Below are 23656 nucleotides of genomic sequence, written 5' to 3' on the forward strand. Positions count from 1 at the left end.
GGTGTAGATTTCAATGGAGTGACCATGCGTATTTTATGGGGCTTTGGGCGCCAGCCCCCGGGTAAAAAGTAGGGGCGGCAAAAACGAAGGGCGGCGGAAGAAGAAGGCGGCAAAAACAGGGCAGCAAAAACGAAGGGGCGGCAAAACGAATTAGCAAATAAAAAAGGGCACAAAAAATTGAAAAAGCATAAAATTCTTTGAAAAAAGGTTGCTTTTAGGGCACTAGCGCCTAAAAACGTTTTTTTTTTTTTTTTTTTTTTTTTTTTTTTGCTCTTCACTTTTTCAAACGACCGTGAAAAAAATTGGGTCAACCTTTTCGGGCTGTTAAGGAAGGGGCGGCAAAATTGTTTCTTCTTCAGCCCCCGGGGTTGGGGCGGCCACGGTACGCCACTGGTGACCCACCCCATTTAAAATTCACACTCCCTGTGAGGGGGAGCATGGATTTCAACTGGAATTGCCCAGTGAATTGCCTTTATCTTACACAAAGAGATCTAAATTGCATAACGCTAAATTCATACTCATATACAACCAAATGAATTTAAAAAAAATCATAACATTCTAATTAATATTAATGTTTAAATTATAAGATTAAAAAAACAAAAGAAAAATTGATCATTTTCATATTGCGCTCAGTTTGGTTTGATGAAACTGGGTGAACTCGTTTGACATTTCATTTCACTGCTTTCCACAGGTTTATGATAATCAGGAAAATATAAAATCTACAAATTATCACCTAATTAACACCCCAGTTCAATAATCAATAATGACAACACGTGTGAACACACACTGAAACTCTGCCCTCTATAGACTGTTAAAATCAGCCTCATAAACAAGAGACCAAAGTTCAATATCATACACTACTTTGGGACATAACCTTTGAACCTGTGAGGCTGCCAAACTCACATCTCATAAGAAAAAAAAACATGTCAAAGGTCACTATTTTAGCAGACTACTAAACAAAGTAAACAGTGAACTGAGGTGAAAACACAAAGCCTTCCACAGTCTGGTCACCATGGCAACGATAAGAACAATAATAATTAAAGGGAAAATAAGAAGCAGTTAAATTTTTACTCGTCTGCCGTTGAAGGTGATTCAGGCTTGTCTTCTTTCTTTGTATCGACTTTCTTCTTTTCATCGCCTTCTCGTCTCGTGGTTTGCCAGCTCCAAATATACTGCTTCTTTGTGACGGGGCATTGACAGGTTCTTTGACTGTCCTTGGTGCTAATTTTAACTTCGGCCTTGCTGCTACCTCCTCTGCAAGAATAAAAAATAAAAAAATAAATGTAGATATATATATAGCGCTTTATGCTGTAAACAGCCTCAAAGCGCTTTACATTTATTCCGCCGTTATATGTTGGAACCACGTTTGCAGCCTACAATTGGCGCAGGGTTCATCAGTACAACGACTGTGACTACCCCTAACAGCTTCCCATTACACCTGGGTGGGGTGAGGCAAGCGAGGCAAAGCGCCTTGCCCAAGGGTGCAACACGGTGGTGGGGACTCGAACCAACGCCGCCGAGCAAGCTCTCAGTTTATGAGTCCAAGGCCGTAACCACCGAGCCACCGTGTCCGTGAAATAATTCAAAAACTTTAACAAACTCATTAATATTCTGTGTGAAAAAACCAATAGAATACCGATTATAGGTTCATATATTTGTGTTATATAATGGCGCACATTATTGGTCGCAGAGGATGTTTAAAGACAATCCCATAACCCAATGGGGTTTCTGACTTGGTATTTTGTACACATTTGGCACAGTTGACCATACCTTGCATTGGGATTGTGTGCAAATATCTGATGTTTTCATCATTTTATTTAACATTCAAAACATTAAGACCTATGAATAAAATTAATGCAGTGGGACAATATGAGTGTTTTCTATAAGAAAATCCAATTTAATTTCATAACTCTCGACTATTAGCTAGTTGGCTGCAATTTTAAAATTACTATTTTGTGTGTGTGGCAATGGGAACTTTGCCTTTAAGATTAGGTTATATTGATCAAATTTCCCAATCATAGTGCATAGTAGGAATGCCTTTAAGCCTCCTCTGATTGGTCGAGAGCGGGCATAAACAACGTTCGTGGGTGAGGTAAGCTTAATTACTACATCGTAAACAAGCATGTGTGATGACGGTGTGTCGGCAATTATTGGTCAAGATTGCTGATTGCTGGTATAGGTCAATTCAGTCTTGTTGTACACCGAAAATCTCGCGTGCATTTTAATTTTGCGAATGCAGTCACTCGTGAAATTAAAATGCACACAAAATTTTTATGCTTTACAGTATTCTGGTAAATATATCCTCTAAAATAATTTAAACTACTGATGTGAGCGTTAAATTTCTTTGGCATGTTCTTTTCTGGTAATAAACAATTTCTAAAAGTTTAAACTGACTTTTAGCAATCGCCATCAAGGACTGGATTTTTCCAACCTTATACAATGCCCTCATTCTACCATAAGCTGCCCATGGTCAACAAAAGGGCAAGTCCATCGCAACATCATAGGACTTCTTCTGATGAAGATGTGTGTCACACAACGAAAGGTTGACTTTATTTAGCTGAAAGTCAGTTTAAACTTTTAGAAATTTTTAAGTTCTTTGTCTTGATCCAGTGAAGACATCTTACACTTCCCATAATGCATTTCTCCCATTTCAATTTTCTGTACTGATTTGCAATCTAGTGCAACATGGGTCAATATCGACAAAATGTACCTTAATGAACAGAGCACATCCACATCTTGCAAAATGTTTATTTCTTGACTGTCAACCCACAATTAGCCAGTTAAGTCTCAACATGAAATGCATTTCTCCCATTTCAATTTTCTGTACTGATTTGCAATCTAGTGCAACATGGGTCAATATCGACAAAATGTACCTTAATGAACAGAGCACATCCACATCTTGCAATATGTTTATTTCTTGACTGTCAACCCACGATTAGCCAGTTAAGTCTCAACATGAAATGCATTTCTCCCATTTCAATTTTCTGTACTGATTTGCAATCTAGTGCAACATGGGTCAATAGTAACAAAATGTACCTCAATGAACAGACCACATCCAGATCTTGCAAAACATGTTCATTGCTTGACTATCAACTTGTGTTTAACCAGTCTATTTTCAAATTAAAAACAAAGGGTACACATACAAATAAATGGGAGTGTGATTTGATGAAATGAGGTGATATATCATGCTGCAAAGGATTCTTTTGTCTTGATCTTACCAGGAGTTGCTTCCTTGAATTCATCTGATGGCGGTCCTCCTCTGTCGTAACTTCTTCCTCCTCGTGCCCCTCCACGATAACCACCATCACGTGGCGGTCCCCTGTCGCCACCTCGATCATCGTCTCGTTTGTAACTATCTTCGTATCTGCCCCTTCCTCCTCCTCCTCCTCCTCCTCTGTACCCGCCTCTGCCGCCACCACGGTCTTGGAGAAAGAATAGAAATACCAGCTAAATGACCATAAAGTTTTAATATGTAGAGAACTCGTTCACTCTAGTTTTTGTCAAAGAAGAATGGCACTTGTTTACATTTTGAGAGCGTGCAGAGCATATACATGGAAGTGGGTTCTGATTGGCTGAATCAATAGTCTGACGATCATAGCCATAGGCTCGAAAAAGTGGGGAATTTGGGAAGCTCATTCCCAGGAAATGTTGGTGTTTGGAGGGAAATTTTGTCTTTTTTGTGTATAAAAACATGCTATAAATTGTGGAAAATTTAGCTTACTTCCCGCGAAATTAACACTTTTCGAGCCCTGATTCATAGCAACAGACAGATAATCTGATTGGCTGATTGTGCGTCAAATTGTTGGTCAGCGCAGATCGGCGCCCTTGAAGTGAACACAAAGCTCCGCGTATGTCGCTCATTAACAGGACGTTCGCGTCGATCTGAGCAAGGGACTGCCGTTCTTCTCTGAAACCCAGTGTAAACCGATGAAAAATTTGTTTGTTTGTCTCTGTTCGATTGGAAAACATTTTTAGAACTTTTTTCTTCACATTTTTTTGAAAAAATCTTCTGCCGAAGAATCTTAAAAAGTGACTTTCTGTGTCTCATAATTGCCCGGCAAAACAGGGTCTTTTGACATTACAATTTATTTTTTAAATTAAATAGTTCAATAGACCTTTTCATATCAAGATCGGAAAAGTTCGGAAAACCGCGCTATTTATTCAGTAAGCTAGGGGGTCAAATTGTACCCAAACTGGCAGACCAGAAATGTCATGAATTATGACACCCTTTTGCGCGAAAATACAGCTTATGTGAACATGGGGTCATCGCGAGAAATATTTTCCTAGAATATTGAGCTAACACCTCAGCTACTTGGTTTTTCACAATAAGATACTAATGGAAAGAAATGGACAATGTCCGTCATTTTTCGTCAGTTAAATCTTTTTTTACAGAACGTTTTGTTTATGTGCATCACCTCTTCCACAGTCAGTCTCTTACACAACACTACCACCACACACTTGATTGCACGTTGAGTATCCTTGGCAAAAGTACCTCTCTCATCCACAACTGACCGTCGAAAGTTCATCGTAGTTTATGATGCCTGTTATACATTGGAACTTCGCACTGTACATGATGCTGAAGAGGTACTTTTATGCGCGTGCGATAGGGGAAATTATTTCATGCTTCAGGTTTTATCGGAATTACTCGGTATGAAAAGGTCTATGAACACAGGTGGCTAGGGGATGTCGTAATCTTATCAATCAAAGACTTCATCCATATTGTTCCCCAAAGTTAAGCCAATGCAGACCTGCCAACCTACCAAAGTCAGAAAGAGGGACATTGAGGACAAAACCCTCGTACATTATGTACATGTACACAAATCAGGAACAGAGAAATTCAAAGACTTGAGGTGTGCAATAATTTCAGAATTCAGAGAAGGGTTGCAGGTCTAAATTTTTCACAATAGACTGCGCCTCACCCATTATTTAAATGCTTTTTTTTGCAGAGGTCAGATTATTTGGGTGCTGCACCCTTTGTTTCTTAATTCTATTACCACAAAATAGTATGATACACAGAAAAAATATCACTTTTTGCCCAAATATTTCAAGGTGTTTCCAAATATAATGGAGCACATCCTCTATAAGTGTTGTCCTATTGCCAACTTGCCATAGTAAAAACACTATGCGATACAGCTATTTGGTTTATACCGGCTGGATGTGATCATTAAACTGATCATTGATTATTACCTTCATACCCTCCTCCTCCTCCTCCTCCTCCACTGTAGCCGCCTCTGCCTCCCCCATCCCCGTCTCTATTATAGCCTCCTCTCCCACCGCCACGACCTCCGCCTCTTGGACCACCACGGAAACCTGTCAACAGAAATAAGCATCATTATTATTTGTATGGTGTACTAAGTGTCAAAGAGATTCGAGTTTATACATATATCAAAAAAAGAAAGTTCCCAGTACCTAGTTTGAGTGGTCAGTACAGTGTAAACAATATATAACCGAAAGCAATACGATGGTTTATCCTTCTTGTAAACAAGCACGGTATTAGCGAAGCACAGAAATCTTCTACTGAAGGATTATACAGCTTTATTCGGTAAGCTGCTAAGTTCCTCAATGGAGTCTTTACATTAGTCTAGCTCATGAATATTCATTCTTAGTCAGTGGGAGTGGTCTATTTCGTAGATGCATAATCTGATTGGACAATCGCATAATTTCGAGTGCCGTCTATCAGGCCATAGATGATCCCACGTCATCATGAATGTTTGTAACGCGTAACATGCTTATACAGGTGCGCGTATGTATAGCGTTGTATGCGTAGACTAGTGCGGCATACGCGCTAGCAGTACGCGCAACAGAATACAAGAAGTTGCGCCGGCATCCACTACTCAAAATATTGGACCTTCCAAGAATAAAATTGATATGAAAGCATAGAGAATTTTGTAGCTAAGGTATGATACCAAACTTTGCCTACATGTATGATAGTTGATACCAAACTTGTGTCAAACCAAATCAGAACGTCAACAAATCAATGACCGAATTTGATTTGAAGTTGTAATATCATTAACATTTCCGATCAAGGATTATGTAATGGTCAATTCAGCGGCATGCTTGAATTGAGGTAAAATGGTGTGCGTGATCAAGTGATTGATTGATGTGAGTACCAAGAGCTGCAGACATTAAATTGTTTGTCAAAATGTTTTGTTTAAATTTTTAAAGTCCGGTTGAGGACACGGTGGCTCAGTGGTTACGGCCTTGGACTCATAATCTGAGTGCTTGGGTTCAAGTCCCAGTCCCACCACCTTGGGCAAGGCGCTTTGCCTCGCTTGCCTCACCCCACCCAGGTGCAATGGGAAGCTGTTAGGGGTAGTCACAGTCGTGCCATTTGTTTGCAGCAAACATGGTTCTGACATATTCTAATGACGGCGGAATAAATGTTAAGCACTTTGAGGCTGTTTACGGCATTAAGTGCTAAAATATCTACAGTTTTTTATTTTATTTATATGGCAACATATGTTTAAAAGCACAACTAAAAATTATTATCAAATCACTGCAGAGTAGGTTAGATATGAAAATTCAATGTTTTAGGAACATTATTTGTTTGAAAATACCTCTTTTTCTGGATTTCTCAAATAAAAATTGAAATGCGGTAAAATTGCTCCCAAAAATGTGTGCAATCTACAGGAAACAAATTTTTTCAGTAATAGAAAATCCTATTGGGCTATTCCATTTGAAAACCACACTACCCCTGTGGAAGAGTTTGGAAATATCTTCCACAGGGGGAGTATGTTTTATAAATGTAATTGGTCAGAGCTAATCATTTTGAAACCCATACTCCCCTGCATTATGGCTTTTATACCTATATCTTCCACAATTGGAGTGAGTATTACAAATGGAAGTTAACCAATTGTCTATTCTCTTCAAAACTTATACTCACTCTGTGGACGATTTACCTCTGTGGAAGGTTTAAAATAAATCTTCCACGGGGGAGTGTGCATTTTAAATGGAATAGCCCATTTGTACTCTTACCTCCTCTGCCCCCGGGTCCGTTTCGCCTCTTATTATCCGCTATATATCTACTCTGATGGCGCGTTCATCAAATTGAGCACCGTCGTATGTAAGCGCTTCTTCCAACGCTTTAATTTCTTTAAATTCTACGTAACAAAATCCTGTTAGAAAAGAGAGACAGAAAAATATATTAAAGTATTAAAATATTTTCAGTAGATATCCACGAAAAAACCTTATTTCCAACATGTCAGTTGATTCTAATTTTGCGTTTGCGAGTTATGCATGAGTATGTGTATTACATTGCTCCATAGGCCACTGTTGTAATTTCGTTCTGGTATACCAGATCAAAATTCAAATTTGACGATATTTTTGCTAAACAAATTAATCTACAAGAAAGTTTACATAATGTAGCCAGATGTTTCCAGTGGTATAAAAATCTCAACTTTTTTTGAGAAAAGTGGGGGATGAGGCTGTGGATCATAAAATGCCCCTGTAAGTTGCATTATTAATTTAAAATTTGAATTACGCTGTTCCTATAAGGTACATGTAGCTACACAATAAAGGTTTGTAAATTTATACTTATTAGAATACTTATTTTTATTTATTTATCTATAACATCCAGGCAAATCCCAAAAGTGCTCAAAGGCTCAAATTAAAGGGATGCCAACCGAAAATGACGGGACGGGGATTTGGGAAGTCTGAAGAGGGATATTGAGAAAAATATAGCCCACACTCATAAGGAAAGGTATGGGTTGAATATAAGCGATCCCAAGGCTCATTGTAATGTGTTCCCCCCCCCCCCACCCCATGTGTATGATTTTTGATGGGAGTGGTAGAATAGCGGAAACTTTCATACTGCAATGGAAATATAACTGTGAGACTCATTTCATATTTATAAGGCTGTTAAACTTGTATTATTTACGCAAAATGTCCATTTATCATGACCATCATGACCATATTTGGAATGAAAATATGGTATTTGGTATGAAAAATGCTTAAAAATGAGTACAAACAAGCCTCATTGTTTCTTGAGATAGCTCTTGATATTTTGAGCAAATATCTCAAAACTTGGGATTTTTATGTTGAGAGCATTAACTAGAATATTTCCATTAAAAAATTATTTACCTTTAAACTTGTCTGTATCTTTATCTCGTACCAATCTGATGCTTGCAATCTGTTGGGAGAGATATACACAAAAATAATATCAGACTAACAAATTTAAATTCACCAGGGTTATAGCCACGCCGGTCAGGGTAACCGGCACCGACTGGCACCTTTTTTTTTTTTTATTAAATTTTTGTTTTGTTTTAGTGCCGGTCGGCTCTGGTCCCTGCCGGTTAAATTGCCATATTGCCTATTTTTTCCAGGCCTGATTACTCAGCATTTGTTTACTCACCAATGTATGAACAGGGCTCTCAACAATTTCAACCTGTTTCACAAGGTCACATCATCATTTCATTTTTCTCTTAACCATTCGCCCGTTGAAGTGATGATGTAACAGGATTAATTACCATAACAAAAGATGAATACAATTTTTGAATAGATCACCCAGTTCACCCTATACTACAACATTCATGTGGTACCTATGCAGCTGTAAGATTAGTATCTTTGAAAAGAGCGGTATTGTATTCAATCTATGATTGCAGACATACACACATGATGAGTGCAACCTGCTTGTAGTACAGGGTGATGATCTTTCAAAAATATTCATCTATTGCCATGGTAGTTAATCCAATTGTTACATGAATTCGATGGTGAATTGGCTTCTATTGGACAGAAAACTACCATAAGGTGTAATATGTCGTAAGTAGCCCACTTTTTCTCATACCATGTCATTAGTTTGTATGGGACAAGAAAATGTCAAATTGCGGGGAAAATCTGGATTCCAAAGTCGCCTGCTGGGCTATTTGGGTGGAAGTGTCAAACCGATTCTGATATCCACCATATAACAGTAATACGTTGAGACGTGCCACTGGTAAAGAGCGCAATACAAACTTAAGTAATAAGTATACATCTATAGACTAGTCCAATATCATTAAGGCCCGGCAAAAAACGCAATCTCGCTTTTCACGCCGTGATTCTCGCTATTAACCAATTATCTCGCTTTTTTAAAAAGTTTCCAAGCAGTGCACTTACTATCAAAATGTTGCTTTATGCCATAAAAGTTCGCCAAATTCCATTAAAATGCAGTTCCAACTTCGCCAAAGTTCAACAGCATTGCAAGCACAAGGTCGAGTGAAAAAGCCATCCTTTACTCAATAAAAACTGACATTTCATTTCAAATGAGTTCAAGTTTAGGCCAAATATCATTATATTTATTGAATTACTGGAATATTTTGAGTATAAAACATAATTCAAGGGCAATTTTTTTTTTTTTGTTGATTTTTCGCATTCTCGGGCGTTTTTGTGCCGTTTTTCGGGGAAAATCTTGCTTTTCTTGATTTTCAAAATTTTGGATCTCGTTTTTTACTTCAAAAAATTTTGTTTTTTGCCGGGGCCTAAATATCATGCATTCTGACATGTACACCTCAATGGTAGCCATAGCTGGGCGCCATCCCCCTTGAAATGTTAAATGATGCAGCCTTGGCAGGGGATTTTAAACCACATTACATCACCCATCTTACACATATACAAAAGAATGATGAAAGTTTACATCACAATATAATGTGAGATTGATTTTAAGCAGTTTTAATCCACCCAATTGGGCAGTCACAACACTAGTTGGGTTAGTCCATATGATATCAAGGAGGTCCCCACCTGACCCCCTCAGATTTGCTTTATATTTTAGTCATATGTTGTACCTGTAAAAATATTAAAACCTGCAAATTTGAGGTCTGTAGCTCTTACGGATTTTCTGTGGTAGCCATTTAAAGTTGGCGTATGGGGGTCTAAATTTGGACTCAAAAGTTGCTCTTTAAATAAATGTCATCTTTGGGAGTCTGTGACTTCTTTACAAAGAGAGAGAGAGGTCTAAAACCTTGTATACACACTAACTGCATGCCCAATTTGTCAAAAAGTTTAAAATAAAAAAAAATCGGTAATTGCGCATTGTGTCACGGGGTCATTAAATATGCAAGAAAAAATGTAATGTTTTGTAAACTGGCAAGTTTAGCCCCCTAAATTCACATTTTTTGTCATATTAATTATTTTATGTTGTCACTGATGCTAAATATAGGTTAAATACAATACATATCTAAAAAATTGAGGTTCCACCTCATTTACATTTCGAACAGCGCCCTCACGAAGATGAAATTTATTGCAAATTCAACATTTTCAGGGGGTCCAAAGTCGATGTGGTCCACCTTCAAAATTTATAAAACATTTTTTTATATGACTACTAGTCTTAAATTACAACTTTGCAAAGTCCCAGTAATTGTCTAGGTTGACTTCATATAAAACGATAACCCCAAAGTTGACCATTTTCTTATGATTGCATGTACTGCAAATGTGCCGAATTTGGAAGGCTTAAAAGTCAAATTGGCCACAATATTGAAAATAAATGATTAGATGCGTAGTTATTGGCCCTATTTACTTTTATTTCCATTTTATTTTCAATATACAGATTTTCTGTGGCAGCCATTTAAAGTTGGGATTAGGGGAATATAACTTTGGACCAAAAAGTTGCCCTTTGAATAAATTTCATCTTTGGGATCCTGTACCTTCCTAATAAAAAGAGAGAGAGGTCTGAAACCTTGTATACACACTAATTGCATGCCCAATTTGTCAAAAAGTAAAAAAAAAAAAAATGTCTGTAATTGTGCGTTGTGTCACGGGTCATTAAATATGCAAAAAAAAAAATGTAATGTTTAGTTATACTGGCAAGTTTAGCCCCCTAAATTTACATTTTTGTCAGAATAATTGTTTTTTTGTTGTCACTGATGCGATATATAGGACAAATACAATGCATATATAAGACATAGAGGTGACAATTTATTTACATTTAGAACAGCGCCCTCATAAAGATGAAATTTAAGTTGCAAATTCAACATTTTCAGGGCCCAAAGTCAATGTGGTCAACCTTCAAAATTCATAAAACATCACTTTTATATGACTACTAGTCTTAAAGTACAACTTTGCTCAATCCCAGTAATTTTATAGGTTGACTTCATATAAAGCGACAAGCCCAAAGTTGACCATTTTCTTATGATTGTATGTACTGCAAAGGTGCGAATTCGGAAGGTTTAAAAGTCAAAATGGCCACAATATTGAAAACAAATGACTAGATGCGTAGTTATTGGCCCTATTTACTTTAATTTCCATTTTATTTTCAATGTTGGGGCCAATTTGACTTTAAGACTTCCAAATTCGTCACATTTGCAGTACATGCAATCATAAGAAAATGGTCAACTTTGGGCTTGTCGTTTTATATGAAGTCAACCTAGACAATTACTGGGACTTTGCAAAGTTGTAATTTAAGACTAGTAGTCATATAAAAAAAATGTTTTATAAATTTTGAAGGTGGACCACATCGACTTTGGACCCCTGAAAATGTTGAATTTGCAATAAATTTCATCTTCGTGAGGGCGCTTGTTCAAATGTAAATGAGTTGTGACCTCAATTTTTGGATATGTATTGTATTTAACCTATATTTAGCATCAGTGACAACAAAAATAATTAATCTGACAAAAATGTGAATTTAGGGGGCTAAACTTGCCAGTTTACAAAACATTACATTTTTTCTTGCATATTTAATGACCCCGTGACACAACGCAAGAATTACCAATTTTTTTTTTTTTTACTTTTGACAAATTAGGCATGCAGTTAGTGTGTATACAAGGTTTCAGACCTCTCTCTCTTTTTGTAAAGAAGTCACAGACTCCCAAAGATGACATTTATTTAAAGGGCAACTTTTGAGTCCAAATTTAGACCCCCATACACCAACTTTAAATGGCTACCACAGAAAATCCGTAAAGAGCTACAGACCTCAAATTTGCAGGTTTTAATATTTTACAGGTACAACATATGACTAAAATATAAAGCAAATCTGAGGGGGTCAGGTGGGGACCTCCTTGATATCATATGGACTGACCCAGTTTGGTGTGGATGGGACCCAGTAATGGCCGAAGGAATTCTGACCATCACTTGGCTCTTTGGATTTGTCTATAACGTGTGGCTGAAATTGAGGATACTTACCTCTGTAAGCAATTCTTTAAATATTGTATCTATATCTCCTTGAACACAATCGAAGGGTAGATTCCCCACATAAGCTGTATATGGAGGTTCAGTGGGTAATTCCTTGGGCGGTCGTCCTCCCCCTCCGCCTCCTCTGTAGCCACCACCTCCTCCTCCACCGTAGCCCCCTCCCCCTCCACCGCCATATCTTCCACCTCCTCCTCCACCACCGCCGCCGTAACCCCCTCCGCCCCCTCTGTAGCCCCCTCCTCTACCACCACCTCCGCTGTAGTCGTCGTAGAAGTCGCTTCCCCTGAAAGATCAACATAAAAAGTCTGTTATATGGATTCACTCATTCACATGTTTTCTTTAAATGTAAATATTTTCAAAATTGGGAAAAAATTTGTTGCAGTGTAAAACAGAACTCATTTTTAACCACAGAATTAAAAGCCAGAAAACCCCGATTCCCTATATCGCCATGTACAATAACGATGTTATCTATAGGGAGAAAATTGGGGAAATTGGGGGCATTCAGGTTGCCAGATTGTCAGACATGGCACAATTGAATCATCGGCCCTCATGCATGCAAAACACAGGGACTTTGACTGGTTACAAATAATCTGTAATAGTCCGTGGTATCCATACAGTTTGAAAAAATGCCACTATATTAAAAAGTATATCAGGGTTGGCGCGATTTAAATCAATTGATTTAAATCACGATTTAAATCAAATGATTTTTTTTTAAATCACTGATTTAAATCAACTTTTTCAGTTTTTACCGCTTTTGATAAATTTAAGTTAATTTCTATCTTGAATTGCCTGTTTTACTTCATTTGTAATGTATCTACAACTTTTGGATACAATTAAATACCTCTATGATGTCAAAAAAAATCATTTTCAAGGTGCAGAATTCAACAGGTTTTTTCCCATGATTTTACCAAATTTTTTCTTTGAAATTTTCACATCTGAAAACACGTTTTAATTTTTGTAAATACCTGATAGGATTGTGCATATGCCTAGCATTCCACTGGTCTCTTTAGACTTTATCATGGGTTATAGCAGTTCTTGGGATAAATCGATCTTTTTTAATTTTTTTTAAAAAATCAAAAAAATCGCCAACCCTGAAGTATATTGTAGTTGATAGCTGAATAACCATCTTGTCCTCCAACAACTATAAAATCACTGGCGGGTGACCATTAATAAGGAATCAGTGGCTATTTTTGTGAGTGGAGTAAAAATGCAGTTGCGCAAAGTCAATTAAAATAAAAACAAAATAAAAACAAGAGCACCACTGGTGCTGTAGCTCATTTGTTATGGGTTATGGTCGGAATACCATGCGTAGCTATGTATAGCCATGCATAGATATGTATAGCCATGCATAGCTATGTATAGCCATGCATCTATGTATAGCCATGCATAGCTATGTATAGTCATGCATAGTATAGCCATGCATAGTTATGTATAGCCATGCATAGCTATGTATAGCCATGCATAGCTATGTATAGCCATGCATAGCTATAGTATAGCCATGCATAGCTATGTATAGCCATGGATAGCTATGTATAGCCATGGATAGCTATGTATGGCCATGTATAGCCATATGTAGCCATGTCATGGCCATGTATAGCCATGTATAGCTATGTATACAGGGCTGCCAACTTTGAAAAACACATTTCAGTATTCTCAAAATCACCATAGTGCTGTGATCAAGCACAAATCAGCATTTTGAAAATATACTTACGTTCTCAAGATATTTATTTATTCAAGGCATTTATTTATTTGTACCTTTTGCTTGTCGAGTATCCTTTGATTTTATTTGGTTTAATACAGTTTTGTTTGTATATTTAATGTGTTGGATTCACCATCGGATAGATGAGTGCCACTGATGTAAAAGCAATTTCCAAATAAAAACTTGAAACTTAAAAACTACAACACTTTCATGGTAAATGGCATGCATAGCTATGTATAGTCATGCATAGCTATGTATAGTCATGCATAGCTATGTATAGCAATGCATAGCTATGTATAGCCAGGCATAGCTAATGCATGCATAGCTATGTATAGCCATGCATAGCTATGTATAGCCATGCATAGCTATGTATAGCCATGCATAGCTATGTATAGCCATGCATTGCTATTTATAGCCATGCATAGCTATGTATAGCCATGCATAGCTATGTATAGCCATGCATAGCTATGTATAGCCATGGATAGCTATGTATGGCCATGTATAGCCATGCATAGCTATGTATAGCCATATGTAACCATGTCATAGCCATGTATAGCCATGTATAGCCATGGATGTATAACTATGTATACAGGGCTACCAACTTTGAAAAAACACATTTCAGTATTCTCAAACCTCAAAATCACCATAGTGCTGTGATCAAGCACAAATCAGCATTTTGAAAATATACTTGCAGTTCTCAAGATATTTATTTATTCAAGGCATTTATTTATTTGTACCTTTTGCTTGTCGAGTATAGCCATGCATAGCTATGTATAGCCATGCATAGCTATGTATAGCCATGCATAGCCATGCATAGCTATGTATAGCCATGGGTAGCTATGTATGGCCATGTATAGCCATGCATAGCTATGTATAGCCATATGTAACCATGTCATAGCCATGTATAGCCATATATAGCTATGTATAGCCATGTATAGCCATGTATAACTATGTATACAGGGCTACCAACTTTGAAAAAACACATTTCAGTATTCTCAAACCTCAAAATCACCATAGTGCTGTGATCAAGCACAAATCAGCATTTTGAAAATATACTTGCAGTTCTCAAGATATTTATTTATTCAAGGCATTTATTTATTTGTACCTTTTGCTTGTCGAGTATCCTTTGATTTTATTTTGTTTAATACAGTTTTGTTTGTATATTTAATGTCTTGGATGCACCATCGGATAGATGAGTGCCACTGATGTAAACGCAATTTCCAAATAAAAACTTGAAACTTAAAAACTACAACACTTTCATGGTAAATTTTGCACACACATCTAATTTTCCTGACTTCATATTTCAAACAAGTGCTCCCTTCAATCTTCAGAACAGGGAAAGGCCACTAGCCTAGTGTGTACCCCCAGCACTTCCCTGTTCAGACTTTCTGTTTGTCTGTTTTGTAATGTCAGAGAGGGGTTGTCATGGTCCCATATACTGATATACTAGGCCAGTGCCAGTCAAAAGGACATTTCACCTTGATTAAATGTTTACATAACTAATTGGGTCAAGATGTGTGATATAAAGTGTAAATGAGTGAGATGTTTGTTCAAGACAGGGTTGCCAACCAACAATTTGGTAGCCCAATTAGTTCAGATTTGGGAGAATTTGAGACACTATTTGCTCATGGCTCGTGCACAGAAGTAAGGGCCTATAGACAGCACAAGCCCAATTGGTGCTAAAAGCAACACCGAAAAGCAGACATTGTAGCCGCACTGAAAGAGTAAAGTTCAACAATCTCTTTTACAAATTCGCACGATCAAGGAGTTTGTACAGTGTTTGTAATATGAAAAGCACCACAAACAGTCTACATAGGAGACTATTCCATGAAATTAGGTAAAACTTTTAAAGAAAATGCTCCAAAAATGATACTTTCTGTCCGAATTTTCTTAGCTAAATAAGTAACAATCATGAACGATCATGCACAGATCGCCGCCCCAAATTACCAGATCCATTGCTCAAACGATGTAGCAAGAGAAAGAAAAAAACATACAGAAAAATAGACCATGCCTAGAGTTCATTGTGCTAACACAATGAGCTAATTACATGTTAAAAACCACTTTCTATACAGTAATTGACAGTCTTAGTCTTCCACATGGCCACCATGGCATGACCACCATTCGATATCAGCTCTCCTCAATATGGTATTCACACCACATCTAATGAGAGGTCTGTCCTGCCTTGGGATGTCAACTTGTGCAATTATGTATCTCTGGAGTTCATCAAGGTCTGACCTTTCATATCAGGTAACCATACAAAAAAAAAATCCAGAGGTGTAAGATCAGGAGATCTTAGGGGCCATTCCACAAAACAATCACATGATTGCTAAAGAACTCTACAGCGTTCTGTCCTTTACTGTTACAAAGAAAGTGGTGAAACTGTGATTATCATGTTAAAGGTATGTATTTCAATAATGACATTGCGCTGCCACCAAGTTGGTATGGTCACATGTCAACTGTGATTTTACAGTAGTGGGAGGACAAGATCTTTTATGATTCAGCTATCCACTTAACCAAATACCTCATACTTTCTAATCTAGTAGCATTACTATATTTTTATACACTCTGTATTATCTAGGCAAAAGAAACAAATAATCTGTAATAGTCCGTGGTATCCATACAGTTTGAAAAAATGCCACTATATTAAAATTGTATATCAGGGTTGGCGCGATTTAAATCAATTGATTTAAATCACGATTTAAATCAAATGATTTTTTTTTAAATCACTGATTTAAATCAACTTTTTCAGTTTTTACCGTTTTTGATAAATTTAAGTTAATTTCTATCTTGAATTGCCTGTTTTACTTCATTTGTAATGTTTCTACACCTTTTGGATACAATTAAATACCTCTATGATGTCATTTTATCTATTGCTAAAAAATCATTTTCAAGGTGCAGAATTCAACAGGTTTTTTCCCATGATTTTACCAAATTTTTTCTTTGAAATTTTCACATCTGAAAACACGTTTTAATTTTTTGTAAATACCTGATAGGATTGTGCGTTCTGTCCTTTACTGTTACAAAGAAAGTGGTGAAACTGTGATTATCATGTTAAAGGTATGTATTTCAATAATGACATTGCGGTATGGTCACATGTCAACTGTGATTTTACAGTAGTGGGCAAGGTCTTAGCCAGCCATGCGTCCACCCGTCTTTAAGACGGCCTAATCTAATTTTAGACGGGTGGATTTAATGGATTTTACAGATGTGATAGCTCTAAAACAGATGATTTTAAGGTTATATGAACTTGAGACTAATTCAGAGTGACATGTTAAGGCCAAATCAGGACATATTTGACCCTAGTGACCCTTCTATGGGTATAGACATGTTGTTTTATATTTGAGGGTCAAATTTTAGTGTCTGCTTGGACGGGTGGTTTCTGATTTCTGGCTAAGACCCTGGACAACTAGTGGGAGGACAAGATCTTTTATGATTCAGCTATCCACTTAACCAAATACCTCATACTTTCTAATCTAGTAGCATTACTATATTTTTATACACTCTGTATTATCTAGGCAAAAGAAACAAATAATCTGTAATAGTCTAGGCAAAAGAAACAACCGCCCAGCTTTATCTCACTTTGACAGCTAATTTTGCTATCCTACTACAGAGGGATGTCCCCTAATTTGACTGGAGCAGTCTTGATCCAAATTCTTCATATTTGCCCGGTTTTGGCAAATTTATAATTATACAGAATATTTGACATGATTTCATTGCATTTTTATAATAAAAAATCTTGTTTTTTCTTCTTGGAACCTTTTCCAAGCTAAGACTGGAGTTACAAAGTAATGGAACAAATCATACCAAAAACTACTTACATTTTGTAGTCTGTTTACAAATCACTTAAAATATGGTGTTTACTGTTTATGTATCTCATCGATACTAAGTTGCCCCGCAAGTTGCCTGCGATATTGAGCATGTCACAGCTCATTGGGAAAGCCCCCGTCGTATTTATAGAATTTTGACTTCGTAAACAAGGAAGTAGACTCCTTCTCACACATTGTCCTCCGTTTTGCTTTGGACTTAAAAGCTTACAATGAGACTCATCAGGAAGGCCCTACAGCATTAAGGGGGTACCGTACTACCATAGTACTACACCCCTCGATAAATTTGTGTCTATTTTTGCTTTTTTCTCAAAAACTATTAACACAGTGGTAACAAAAGTTATGTATGTTATAGGGGCAAGGAATCCAATTACTACACTGGAATTTTAGTGACCCAAGTCAAGCGGTTTGTTATTTATGATAAAAAATAAGGTACCGCTAGGATGTACCTCGTTTCCTATCATATATACTGAACCGATTGTCTTGAGTCACTGAAATTTCAGTGAGGTAATTGGATTCCTTGCCCCAATAATATACATATCTTTTGTTACCAGTGTGTTATTATTTTTTGAGAAAAATGCAAAAATAGTCACAAATTTACCACATGGGTGTAGTACCCCCTTAACAGCAATACCAAAATTTTGCACATACCCCTCTAGGCATCAATCCGGGCTTTTGCGACCACATACATTAGTGAATGGTGTATTGTTCGTGTTTGTTAAGTTACTTACCGGTACTCATGAATATGATCAGAGATTTATAAGTTTTGACAATTCAGTTGCATTGTTTTAATTTGTTTGGATAGGAATGGCAACAGAACATACTTGGATTATAATGCCTCCCAAACAATAAATCTAAGGGAAAACAAACTCTGCTTTTCTTGCGGGGAAAGACTGATGGTGCAATTGCAAGCACTACAATGTAAATGTAGTTCTTCTGATCATGATACGACCGAAGAATGGATGGATGAACTTCCTTCACCAGCCTCACTCGAACCCAATGATGTTATTGAGCATTTATTAAAGTACACAATCCAGTAGTTTTTCTGTTACAACTTACAAATTTACAATTTCACTAACTTGTGAAATAATGAATGTGCACGTGCACAGTGTGCATGTAATATTTTTGTTGTGCATGTAGCTTTTCAAATGTACAATGTATGTGTATCCTTTTTTCTAAATCGAGCCCTGGTTTAGGGATCACATGATCATGTCTGACTATTTATAGGTTAAAGAACACATATTATTTGTTGGGAGAGAAATTAGACCAAATAATGTGCGCTGATGTTGATGCGTCTAATGCATCAACATGCAAGGGGGGAGTGTATTTGATGCAGGCTTCCCGTTAGTGTGCGTCATTGCGTCCAGACGCGTATTTTACAAATTTGGACGCAAGTTCACATGGCTAATCAAGTATTTTGCGTCCATGTCACATGCATGTGGACGCAGACAAAACTTTGAAATTTTATCATTAATTGATGATAAAAATAAGAAATTTTTATTCTTTTATATTTTTAAGATAATAAAAGCCCCAAAATTTTGACCCACCTGCTAAGAATTGAAGTAAATTCTGCAATATTTGTAAATGCAACGTCAGGAAATTGTGCACTTTTTGCATGCTTTCCGAACGATCGCTGTTGTTTGATGGCCTGGGGAAGTCCCGATTGATTTGTTTACAAGCCAGCTTGCTGGACTGAACATGTGCTGCATACTCGGCAGTGGGGTTCTGACCCCCACGCTTTTTACTGAGGCACCCTTTATACTGAAAATTCTTGACCCCACCACTTTTTGCTTTTTCCGCTATTTGTAAACTGACAGTCGCACGCAATTTGGTTCAAAGTATCAAGTACGCCGAATTCTGCACCTATTTCACATGTGCGAGTCCGATGTTTTTCTCTCCAATAAGTTAATTGATACATTACGTGAACAATGCAAATTATATGTGAAAAACTACTACTGCACTGTAAAATAAGCATTTTAATGAATAACTATACTTTTATGGTGTTCAAATGTTGTTCTTGTCATGAAACTTGATGTACGCTGTGTTCAGCGACTATATCCTACTTCTTCTGTGCTGCTTCGCTCAATCAATTATGCATGTTAATGACGTCACTCATATACGATCAATGTAAAGAAAAATAACACGTCATGGAAAATCGGACATTTGCATATGACGTAGGTGTTTTGGCAGCGCTTCCGGGGGAAGGATATTGTGTACATTGCACTGGATTCACGTAAACAAGCGCGAGCCTGCATCAAATGGAATTTTATCTTGCGACATAGTGTGCAAGTTTTGGTGATTTTTCTTGGAACTATGATTATTTTATCATTCAATAAAAATATACTGTAAGTTGGAAGAAGCCCCACGCTTTTTATTTTAATCCCACGCTTTATATCAGTCCACGCTTTTTACCCAAAAAGTTTAAACCCCCACGCTTTCACCAATTTTCAGAATTTCGAACCGGCACGCATTATAAAGCGTGGACTGCCGAGTGTGTGCTGCTAACGTGCGGTTAATGTTTATTTAATTATTTATCACAACCTGACAATATTGAATTTTTAATATTTTAAGTTTATTTTCTCATAAATAATCTTGGTTTCCTTTATTAGTATTATTGTTATGATGAATAAAAGCAATTTTAGAGACAAAATCCAAATGATAACCCCTTTTTCGTATTATTTGTGGCAGCGCACTAGTTTTAGCTTTGTAGCATCAACAACGCGTTAATTTAAAAAAAGAAATACGGAAGTAAAATATGAACGAAAATTTGTTCAAGATTTACAGACTTTGCTCATGTTTTTGACCACGTTTCGGACCAAAACTGACACAGAAATGAGAAAAATTACCATAGCGAATGGAGATGGAATATCATGGCAAAAATGCACTTTTATTTTTTTTTAACAATCAACATTTGATGAGGTGTAGACCCGGGGTACGTGTGTATATCGTCATAATCGTGAATTTCAGATGGACGCACACAAATCTGTCTGGACGAAGTTTTTGCAACATCGTCAGCAAACTTGCGTCATTACGGACGCACAAACCTTAACGGGAACCCTGATTTGATGCATCAACATCAGCGCAAGTGCATTATTTTGTCTAATTTCTCAAGCAACAAGTAATACGTGTTCATTAACCTATTTGATGTACATGAGAAGAAGAAAAAACATTTGATTTTTGCTGTCAAGCTGAATCTGCAATCAAGCCTATGCGACATCATGTGCGTAAGTCACTGCGTGTAGTAGGCCTACACGTAGTGCACATTAGACACAATCAATGCATGGTTTGGATTTTTCTAACGGTTGCTCTGATAGGTTCTCGCTAGCTAACTAAGAGAGATCAATTGCCGAATAGGGTGCAACTCTACTAGTCTTATAAGACTGCCCTACCCCACCCTTGCTCGAGAAGTTTAGCCAAGAATTTGCTCACCGATAGCTTCACTTTCTAGGCTAGAGACCATTGCATTCAAAATCTAGTCGGATTTGCTGAAGCATGACAGTGTGTAAAGCAATGGAAGTTCAGAAGTAAACACAGCTGATATAAGACAGGCGATTGCATCAAAAAGTTGCTAAAATTACACTTCAGCAACATTTTAGACTGTCCAAAATAGGCAAATTTTGCTCAAAAGATACAGTTGACTCATCAAATTAACTTTCACCCAAATTTCAACATTAAAACAGAATCAATAACCTCCGGTGAAAAAACTTGCACAGCTGTCCGACTGAAAAACGATAGCAAAGCACTCTAGTCTAACATCGAATGCATAATCGTGTGCAAATTCGAAGCTAGAGTCTAGTAACCCCACCCCTAACCCTAACTCAGTAAACGAGGGCTGGACTCAAGTCTAGCAAGTTGCACCCTATTCGGTAATTGAGCGTCTACTTAGAGTGTTACAGTGACAGTGACCATACTCGGCAGTGGGGTTTGACTCCCACCCTTTTTATTTTACCCCCACCCTTTTTATTGAGGCACCCTTTATACTGAAAATTCTTGACCCCCACCACTTTTTGCTTTTTCCGCTATTTGTAAACTGACAAAGTCACACGCAATTTGGTTCGAAGTATCTGCATCTGCATCTGTTCGCTACTGCGTAAACACCTGGTAGGTTATCTCACACAAGTACGCCGAATTCTGAACCTACACGTGCGAGTCCGATGTTTTTCTCTCCATTAAAAGTTGATACATTACGTGAACAATGCAAATTATATGTGAAAAACTACTACTGTACTGTAAAATAAGCATTTTAATGAATAACTGTACTTTTATGGCGTTCAAATGTTGTTCTTGTCATGAAACTTGACGTATGCTATGTTCAGCGACTATATCCTACTTCTTCCGTGCTGCTTCGCTCAATCAATTATGCATGATAATGACGTCACTCATATACGATCAATGTAAAGAAAAATAACACGTCATGGAAAATCGGACATTTGCATATGACGTAGGTGTTTTGGCAGCGCAGCCGGGGGGAGGATAGTGTGTACATTGCACTGGATTCACGTAAACAAGCGCGAGCCTGCATCAAATGGAATTTTATCTTGCGACATAGTGTGCAAGTTTTGGTGATTTTTCTTGGAACTATGATTATTTTATCATTCAATAAAAATATACTGTAAGTTGGAAGAAGCGCCACGCTTTTTATTTTAATCCCACGCTTTATATCAGTCCACGCTTTTTACCCAAAAAGTTTAAACCCCCACGCTTTCACCAATTTTCAGAATTTCGAACCGGCACGCATTATAAAGCGTGGACTGCCGAGTGTGGTGACAGTGTATCAATTCAATGTAAGATAATCCTACTATTGTCTGACTATTTAGCAAGATGTTCTGCTTATTAAATGTCCATGCACCAGCCAGTACTAAAAAAGGTCATAATTTTTGGCATGATATAAAATTATAAAAATATTATATTTATAACTCTATCTCTTTTTCTAGGTATCCCAGGCAAACTTAAGTTAACACATTTGCTAGTCAGCGAAATTCGCCGAGACCGGGGAAAAACTCAATGCATATTTACATAGAAATTTGAATTTTTTTCAAGAATAGGTTGGTGAAGGAAACCTACATAAATATGTTTTATATACTTCACTTGACCCAAATATATGATTATTTGTGGTGATAATCAAGTCGCACATGGAATTTTAGAGGATTTTGATAGCAGTTCCATTAAAAAAAAGCTGCTATCGCCATGAGACTAAGATCTAGACACACACCTAAATGGCGTTTTGGGGAATTTTGCTAGCTGAATCTTTTTGATGAAAGTCAATCTTTGACAAGATGTAACTTTGCTGCGGAAAGTGCTATGAAAAAAAGGGTTTTCAGTGTTGGCTTTGTTTACTCAAGGGCTTTATTTTGATATATAAAATGATGCAGTTTGATGGCAAATTTGAATTCACCTAGCATACCTACTTTTTCCCTTATTCTGGAGCCCAGCGCGGCGCCAAGCCCATGCCATTTCATTTTTTAGCAGGCATCACTAACATGCATTGAACAAAAATTGTCAGATGATAGAAAATGAAGAATGCAGTCTAATGCACACATGTAATGTGTATGCAACACAAGTGAAGTTACACATCATGACATACACACACTGCACATGCACATTTTAATTACAAATACGGATGGTGACGATTTTTAGTGCCTGGAGAAGTAGCTTAATATTTAATAAAAAGAATGTGTTCTGAGGCAATCAAAGACGTCAAACCCTTCCATAACTATTCTAAATTCATCTAGATTTATTTATAAGTTAAATAACACTTTTTACCCAGAGAAACCGCTTGCAGAACTCCCTGCTATACCCCGATCAAAATCATCATACTGATCCGACATTTTGGAAAATAGGCCATCGAGGTCTTTGACCCCGGAAGTTAAGAATAAAATATCACTGTATTTGAGTTTTACTGGATAATATTTAATTATAATAGAAACGATACTAATTTATATAATTAATACATCAATTTATATGAAAAAATTCACTTATTTAAAAGTATATTGCATTTAAATCACCTTCTTGATTACTGGAGAAAGGCGTGTGGTCG

General features: G+C 37.1%; 1 protein-coding gene across 1 annotated transcript; it reads right to left on the reverse strand.

Moving 5' to 3' along the window:
* Positions 1 to 399: 399 nt before the first annotated feature.
* On the reverse strand, positions 400 to 23472 carry LOC140168538 (eukaryotic translation initiation factor 4H-like). The gene is given in 8 exon segments (XM_072191939.1): positions 400 to 1254; positions 3219 to 3422; positions 5188 to 5310; positions 6976 to 7018; positions 7021 to 7115; positions 8080 to 8128; positions 12088 to 12379; positions 23383 to 23472. Coding segments are annotated over 8 exon segments (1173 nt in total). The 5' UTR covers positions 23448 to 23472; the 3' UTR covers positions 400 to 952.
* Positions 23473 to 23656: the final 184 nt, after the last annotated feature.

The sequence above is a fragment of the Amphiura filiformis genome, chromosome 13 (assembly GCF_039555335.1).
Source record: "Amphiura filiformis chromosome 13, Afil_fr2py, whole genome shotgun sequence".
Classification (NCBI taxonomy): Eukaryota; Metazoa; Echinodermata; class Ophiuroidea; order Amphilepidida; family Amphiuridae; genus Amphiura; species Amphiura filiformis.